Source organism: Octodon degus, unplaced genomic scaffold (assembly GCF_000260255.1).
Source record: "Octodon degus isolate 3935 unplaced genomic scaffold, OctDeg1.0 scaffold00005, whole genome shotgun sequence".
Lineage (NCBI taxonomy): Eukaryota > Metazoa > Chordata > Mammalia > Rodentia > Octodontidae > Octodon > Octodon degus.
Genome location: NW_004524581.1, coordinates 20,214,573 through 20,223,043, shown reverse-complemented (window position 1 = coordinate 20,223,043; position 8,471 = coordinate 20,214,573). Strand labels below are relative to the sequence as shown.

The 8,471-nt window shown below is 52.3% G+C and overlaps 1 protein-coding gene across 4 annotated transcripts in view; it reads right to left on the bottom strand.

Annotated features, from left to right (window-relative positions):
- Positions 1 to 2,672: 2,672 nt before the first annotated feature.
- Positions 2,673 to 8,471, bottom strand: part of Adgrf5 (adhesion G protein-coupled receptor F5) — a 67,775-nt gene continuing 61,976 nt past the window's right edge. For all 4 annotated transcript variants that reach the window (XM_023719231.1, XM_023719229.1, XM_023719243.1 and 1 more), the window contains 5 exons: positions 6,852 to 8,246; positions 5,885 to 5,926; positions 5,730 to 5,789; positions 4,574 to 4,658; positions 2,673 to 3,165 (listed from right to left, as the gene is read on the bottom strand). In XM_023719231.1, the coding sequence (XP_023574999.1) occupies positions 3,086 to 3,165; positions 4,574 to 4,658; positions 5,730 to 5,789; positions 5,885 to 5,926; positions 6,852 to 8,246 (1,662 nt within the window). In that variant the 3' untranslated portion in view covers positions 2,673 to 3,085. The remainder of the gene's footprint in view (positions 3,166 to 4,573; positions 4,659 to 5,729; positions 5,790 to 5,884; positions 5,927 to 6,851; positions 8,247 to 8,471) is intronic.

Genomic DNA, 8,471 nt, shown 5'->3' with positions numbered 1-8,471 from the left:
CCAAATCCGAGGCCTCTTCCCATGGCTCCTCGAGTGGGGCTGGGTGGCAGGATGCAGGACAGAGGACAGCACCAATCACCCCTGGGGCCAGAGAGCACAGTGCCGAGGGTACTCTTGTATGCTGCCGCTGGCTGCTGTCGGGCACAGGCTAACAATTCTGCATTCAGACACTGGTGTCAGGATATTCTTGCAAGAGCTTGCAGGTGAGCTGTGTGTGGTGCAGCAAACAAAGCCAGCACGTGCTTCTTCAGTTTCCTGCCTTCATACCATTCCTGGCATACAGACCCAGTGCTGCGATTTGAAAGGTGGAGGCATGCGCATGCCTATGTGTGTGTGCATGCGTGTGTGCACATCTACATAGGTGCATCTGTAAATCTGCGTGCATACATGTGTGCCCATATACATGCATTCCTGAGTTTGCACATATGTGCATATTACATGTGTGCATGCATGTACACGTGAGCCTCTGTGAGGTTGCATGCACTTGTGCATGTGTGCCAAAGGAAGGGGAATATGCCTGTGCTAAATGGCTGGGCAGAAGACCCAGCTGCTTCCTGGGAGAACCCCCAAAGCTCTCGCTGTGTGCATATTCCTGGCCCAGGACAAGCACAGCTCCTGGGGGTTCTCTGCTGATGCAGACCACGGTGCAGCACTTCTGGTCCTCTTGCACTTTTGTCAGGACAGCTACCGCCACCTGCCAGGTGCTGTGCATCCCTGGACATAGAGATGGCCCATGAGCAGGATGCGGTAACCCTGTCTCAGTGACCCTCGCTGGGACAGAGGAACCAGGTCGGTCTATGTCGGACTTTCCCTGGAATCCAGTTCTAATGCGGGTGGCCCCAGCCTCACCTCATTCCTCTTTCTTCTGCACTGAGGTCATCATGGGGCTGATCATTCCCCAAAGAGGTCACCCGCATCTACCCCATGGATCACACCCTCCAGGGACTTGACATCTGGGCCATTGCACTGGGACAGCTCTGGGACAACTCTCAGGGAACATGAAGTAGATGTCTATGGCATTTGTGAGTCTGTAGAAATAGAGCACTTTGTGATTCATTGGGATGTCTGTCTGTCCTTGTTCTGCAGCTTCCTGTCCTCCACACAGAAGAGAACAGGAGTAGAGTGTAAAACTTAGCAAAGGAAGAGGTTGGAAGGAGTCGAGATGTTAAGATACAGGCCTCCTGAACCTAGGCTCGGAGGAGGTGGTTGGATCTCAGCCTCTCTCACCCTGAGTCCTGTCTCCAGGGCCCGTGCCTGTTCTCCCACTCCAAGAGCCCATAGAGATCACCTGTCGGGTGGCTCTGTGCATTTATTTATTTATTTATTTATTTATTTATTTATTTATTTATTTATCTAGTGTGTGTGTAGGGTCTCACTACGCAGCTCGGACTCATAGTGATCCTCTGTTTTCTGCCTCCCTAGTGTTGGTATTACAGGCGTTAGGCACCACGCCTGGACTCCACAGCTAGCTCAGTGCACCGGGGGCGGGGCCAGCACAGTCTGTAGTGCCAGGCCTCGAATCCTGGCCCCTGCGCTGGCCTAAGCTGAGCTATCTCGCTGGCCCTTCTGTGCTTTTATTGTTACCATCCTCTCGGGGGCAGCACACTCGGGTCTGGAATGTAGGGCTGCGGCATTCACAGCAGGCACTTAACTCTGGGCATGGTCTCCGTGGCTATTTGTAATTTTTAATGAAATGCAGCCATCCAAACAGTACGCACAAACACAGAGCACAGTCCGGTACTCAGGGAAAGTTCTGCCATTTGCTCATCAGAGTAAAGTGCCATCGGGAGCAGACTCGGCCACTGTACCCTTCCTCCCTGGAAGCTTTCCCCGTGGCTGTAATAGACACAAGTGAGACGTCACGGAATGCTCAGCGCGTAATTGCCTGGGTGCATGAAGATGGAGGGAAATGGCCCACGGCAGGCTGCACGACACACCCAGGGCTGCCACATACCCGGTAATGTAACAGCCACGGCACAGGATGACCCGCTAGGAGATGCGGCCACCGAGCTGTGCCACGAGAGACAGGTGGGGGGGGGGTCTGTTTCCAGCGCAGTATGTCAACTGTGTCAATGACTGGGCATAAAAATACGTAACTTTTGATTTCCAAACATAGGACAGAATAAAACACGAGGCTTTTCGGATGCACTCGACGATGTTAGTCGCAGAGGGGTACTTGGGGACCTGACCCAGAAGCACCGACACACCCTGGGCATGCTCGGTCCCTTTGCTCTGGCCTCCGCGAGCAGGGCCCCGGATGTGTGACTGGCCCCAGGGAACTGCGTCTCCTGGGGCACTGATGGTAAATGTTATCCACTCGAGGATGTGGTTTCCTCTATTTCTCTCTCTCTCTCTCTCTCTCTCTCTCTCTCTCTCTCTCTCTCTCTCTCTCTCTCTCTCTTTCCCCCTTTCTTAGCTAGGAAAATATCAGGAACACACCAAACTCATTCCCCATGGCTTACTTTCAGTTTCGATTTGGGAAGCTTTTTTTTTTTTTTTTCTACTCTCAGTGTTGCAGTTTCTGAGGGATTATATTACACCATCAGCATGGAGGTCATAAGACGTGGTCCTTAGTGTGGTTTTTCTTTATTCTTTTTCTTTTTCATTCCTTCCCTTTTCCCTTCTGTTTCTTCCTTCCCTCCTTTACTTCCTCCCTCCCTGCCTCTCTCTCTTCCTTCCTTTCCTCTCCCTTCCTTCCCTACCGCCCACCCTTCCACCCTCCATTCCTTTCTTCACTGAGGCACTAGCTTTTTACTTACTGTTTTGATCAGAGCTTATCTTTGTGGCCAACGACAAGAAATGAACATGTCTCTTTAGAACTCTTTCTTACAGTATGGACAGAAGCTGGGCCTTGGGAGACGCACAGTTCACTTAAATACTATACACACTGGGCGTCACAGGAGGGGGCGGGGGGAGCAGAAACAGACACAGCAATTCTTTTCCCTCTGTCTTTACAGAAGAAAGCGTCTTGGTGAGAAAGTCTTTTCAGCGTCTGCTCCCAGGTGCCTGTGGAAAGCGTCCCCAGCTCCGCCCGGGGCTGTTCTCCACCATCTCCAGGAGGCCACGCGGCCACTGTTCTCAGTGCCTAGCGGAGCAGTGAATAAGCACTGGAGGAGTTTTCCACTGATGAACTGGTTGTTTCTGGAGTAGACACGTTGTACGTTCCTGAAAGACAGAGCACCCTCTAAGGCCCACAGAAGAGCCAGTGTGGACTACAGAGTGAATGCCCCTGGGGCCAAGGGAGCTGGGTCCAGGGCCCTGGGAGCTCGCCATGCCTGGGACCAAAGCCACACCTCTCTCCTCCCTACCCTGAAGCCAGAGAACAGCCAGCACAGGCGCCCTGCCCTTAGCGAGCGCGAGGCTGACAAGCACTTGTCCTCTTTCCACAGCCAGAAGGCCTCCAGCTGGCCAGCACCTGTCCCCATGCTACCGCATGCACTGCCTGGACCCTGGTTGGGAGATGCAGGGATGCTCTTGGCAGAGAGCTGGAGGCAAAGGCTTACAAAGGGAGGAAAGGGATGACACAGAAAATCACAGGGGAAGGAAAGGCAGACCAGACCAAAGCAGATGGGGACAGCGACAGACAGGGCAGTCGGGCTGTCAGGCTGGGTGCTGCAAGGTTGCTGGGCAGCGGTGGCAGGACAGTGCAGAGAGGGGAGTGTGTGAGGGAGTGGGGAGGGCGAGGGCCTACCCTACCATCACACTGCTGAGCTGCCACTGCTAACAAGGTCTCTGTCACTGCCTGGGGGGACTTTGGGAGCTGCTGCCAACATAAACCAAAATCACAGTGATTATGGACCTCCACAGGTCAACATGGGGTGCAGTGATTACCCCCAGAGCCCATCCAGAGGCAATGACTAGGCATCTCAGACTCTGGTACCCTGGGGACAAAGCTTGCACCCCAAATTTTATCAGACTGATTCACAAACGAGGAGTGCACGCCACGGGGCCCTTGATGTTGCCTGATTCTGAGCAGACAGAGTCATCCTGTAGTTCTCACTATTCTGCCTTCCACCCAGGCATGAAGCATTCCATGGACAGGGCTGGCAGCAGGCAGTGGCCCTAATATGCCCTGGAGATGCAATCCTGTTCCAACAGGTTGAATCAGTGACTTTCCAAGTGAGGAAGAAAGTCCACTGGTTGGACGCATAACTCAGAAAACACAAAGTCTCTGGAGGTCTTGCAGGGCTAAGTTTAGTAATCTCAACATTTGCCTCGCTGTGAAAAGCTTTTGTCTAGAGTAGGGAGATCTGAGATCCATTCTGTCTCAAAAAGTTATACAGAGTTTTAGAGATTACTTTCTGGTTGGTGGACAGTGGCATGGAATAGGGACTTCGATTTACCAGAGTGGCTGAGACTTACTGCCCAAAGTCATTAAATCTACCCACTTCCTGTCTCCAGTATGAGCTGTATTTATAATAGAGTAGCTAACTGGGTGATTTCTTGTATGGAAATTTAAAAACTTAATGTCAATGTATACAGAAGCAGACTCCACAAAACGGAGAGGAGGGAAGGAACCCCTCAGCAGAGTGTTGCAGCAGGATTTTCTAGGCACCTTTAAGTCACTACATACCTGTTTTACCAAAAAGGTTGTTAAATCTTCTCGATATTGGAGAACTCATGGAGAACACGGGTGTAGTTGAAGCCAGGGAAGTGGACTAGAATAGAGAAAAAAGATGGCGCTGTGGGAGGAGTCGTCTGCTGCCCTCTAGCGGTTGTTCTCCTGCCTGTCTAACTCTACCCCTGCAGCCACGTGGAGACGCGGGGATTTAACAGTAGAAAAATAGATTTCAAATATATGGTTCCTTCCTCCCCTCCACTCCCTTCCCCTCTCTTTAAAAAAAAAAAAAATCTTTTATTGGCACATGCAATTGGACCAGCACCTTCTGCATGCTGAGCACGTGTTCTACCACTGAGCTATGCCCCCAGCTCAAATACATATTTTATCGTTTGGTACATTTACCAGATGTGCGAAAGGTAAGTCAGTATTTTCAAGGACAGTAGTCTTTATGGTTTATATCTAGCTGTTCCCCACAGTCTCCTGTGCCCACTAGGCTGAGATTTTAGAAGATGATTGGGCTATAGGGTGTCACCGTTGACTTGCCATGAGGAGATAGAGATCTGATCCCAAGAGCGGTCCCTGGGGTCATGGTCGGAGGGGGCCTACAGTTTTTCCTTCCCCGCTATGTTTCCTGAGGATCAGGCTGCGTTCTCCCCAACCCTCTCTGCGGCACTGCCTGCTTTGGAGCCAGCTGACCACAGGTGGAAATGGGAGCCGAAGGACCCTCATCGTCCTTAAGCTGCAGGTGTTGGGTATTTTTGTTCAGTAACCAAGAAGCTGACTAAGACAATAGCTGTGCTTCCAAATGAACATTGGAACAGTCTATCCATCGCTCTTGCTCAAGTCGGCTTCTCTGATATCCCAGATGCCCCAGAAGACTGTCTTGCATCTAGAGTTTAATGATAGCCTCAAGCTTAGCTCCTCTGTCACTTAACTACCTACTTAAAGAATTAGGGGAGGTGTTTTAATGATTGCTCCATGGTTGTGTTCAGAACAACACGAGAAGTGGACACTATTCGATCTTCTATGGCAAAACTAGGCATGGAAGTAGAAGGGCTTGGGTTTAACCCTACTGGCAAGAGTCCCAAGGCTAAGAGCCCCCATGCATCCTCCCACTAGCACAAGTCTCTAGGCGGTGAGAAGACAGGTCCCCAGGGACAGTGGCTACCTTGGAGTGCTGGGAAGACCGTCTGGACTGCAAAAACTTGTTCAGCAATGCTTCCTGCACCTGCGTTGTTCAAAACAAGCCATGTGAATTCACCACACTGCGGGCACCATGGGGACTTCTGACTTTTCTGAACACAGAACCGTTAGCATGCTTACCTTCTGATCCCAGAGGCAGCCGAAAAGTAGAATGAATAATCCCTGGGGGAAGGGTTAAGACGAAACCAGTTTTAATCATATTTCACTGCCGTATTATTACCTCTAAACCATAGAGTTTGGAGCTCCTGACTCAGAAGCAAGATTTAGGGCTGGAGGGGTTATGTCAGAAGTATGCAGAAAGCAACGCCTCAACTTGCCCTCTGGACCTGCTGCCTCCTCACTGCTTCCAGAAGGCTGCACACTGGGGACAAATTGTTCCTACCCTGGACCCTTCCTGTTGTGTACACCTGTGTGACAGCTCTGCTAGCAGAGTGGCCTGCATTGTCACTAGTGGCTCCTACACGAGAGCACAGACATGTCTGCATTTTATACAGTCATCAAGCAGGCTGCCCGGCACTCATAGACACCCATTGTTTCATCCTTCAACAGTTGTTTCCATAGAAACCATGTGGTGTGAAGCAATCTTTACTTCAGATGGTGTTGGGGACCCTGCTGTGGGCAGAGGTATTCATTGTTCCCTGGAACACCGCTGAAGCCAGAGAACACCCAGCAGTAGCCAGTCACGGGTGTCCTCATCAAGACAGAGGTCACTGAGCCCTCCTAGAGATACTGGAGACAGCCTCTGGCTTAGTAGTGGTATTGTCCCTTTGGAGATAACAAGCTACACTAACATGGCCTTGGGTAATCCACAGCATGTAGTTGAAGGAAGTAACTCCCCTCCTGCTTGTACCACTAGGGCATTTGGAAGAGACAAGCACATTGCTGCTAAGTTATGAAGCAGGTGGCAAGGAGTCCCGGGTCCCTGGGAGCAGAGGACTATGCCCTGCCTTGTGCTCTCGAGTTTTGCGGGGCTGAGGCCTCTTCCCCACGGAATGCTCTCTGTTCTTACTCCCGAACGATGTTCGTTTCCATCATTCATCTGCCCACGGGACTGAAACTGCCCCAGGGCCCCGGCTGCAGAACTCACCTGGAAGGCGTTGAGCAAGGTGAATATGATATGGAACACGGCATTGCTCCCCTGGAACACTGTGGCCAGGCCGAACCCCCACGTGAGCCCCAGGAGCGGCGTGAGGACCCCGATGCTCTTGCTGATCTGAAACAGGCTATTCTTCTCCTGCTTGTTGGGCTTGTCCCCAATGGATGGCCTCAGGATCTTGGTGATGACCACGACGGTGATAGTCATGTTCACCACCACAATAATCAGTGCAGGGATGACAAAAGCTAGCAGGGCCTTGGTGTCCTCCCAGTTGAGCCAGCAGGCGTTCTTCCTCATGTAGACCTCCTGCGGCTGGGTGGCCGCTACCGTGATGACCGAGATGACCAGGGGACAGCCATAGCCAAGGCAGAAGGCTACGGCCTTTTGCATAGACTTGCTCGCGTCATGCAGGATGAAAACCAGACGGTAGAAGAGCATGAGGCCTAGCGTCAGCATCCAGAAGAACACACTGAGGTAGAAGAAGTGGATGAAGAAGGTGGCGGCCACGCAGGCCGTGTTGTTGAGTAGGTAGCGGTGCTCCTGGATGGCAGCCGCCACGATGAACCAGGCGTCTGCAAAGAGCAGGGAGGCAGCGATGTTCACGATACAGACGTGGCGCATGTACGATGTCCGGTTCTTGGTCACCGATTTCCACACCACCGCTTCCACAACGAGGCAGGCTGCTAAGCTCAGGATGGAGAAGCCTAGACCGATGTAGGAGATGATATCCAGTAGGATTTCCAGAAGAGAACCCCGGTCCGGGGAATCCGGGGACATGAGGATGGAGAAGGATGTCAGGTGGTCACAGGTGCAGGACACACTGTCCCTGTCCACACGGTTCACACGGCACCCTCGGCTGTCCCAGCCCCCGGTGTGGTTGCTGAGGCTGAAGTTCCAAAAGACACACATGATCTGCCCTTCTATTCTGTGGTTGTGTTTGAAACTCATGGAGATCTCGAAGGGTGCAGAGGTGTTGTGGCTGATGGTGGTGGTCATCACTAAACTATTTGCAAAAGGCTTTTTCTGAGCATCCGGGGTAAGGATGGCTTTGAGTGTGGGGAAAGCCACGCTGACGACCAAGGCCTCTGGGGGCAGGTTCCCCAGCTGATGCCTTTCAATGGTCACGTTGCCCCAGAGGTCGGCATCTGGGAAGTGAAAGTTCTGTTGGTAGGTGTGGGGGTTGCCAGGTTTGATGGCCATGCTCCCCATCTGCACGTTGGGGTGATGGAGGAACGTGAACGTGCCATCTCCTGGCCGCAGAGCTTTGGAAAACCGCTCCACTGAGTGCAGTAGCTGTGAGCTCTGGCTGGTCTGGTCCTGCTGCAGGGCCTCCCAGGTGCCCAGGACAGACTTGCCCAGGACGATGTTCACAGTGGCCAGCACATCCTATAGGTGACAAAGTCACAAATTCCTTTCAGCCCCAAAGAAGACAAAATAACCTCTTCCTGGAAGCTGGGGGGTGAGGTGCAAGCAGGAGGTGGAGTCCCAGACCTGACGGCTGCACAGCCCTGAGCACCTCGTGACTATGAGAACCCCCTTCCACCCTGGCTCAGGACCAGCAGGGTGAGCTACTGTTCTGTTCAGCTTTCTCTGAACCCCATTCTGTAGAGG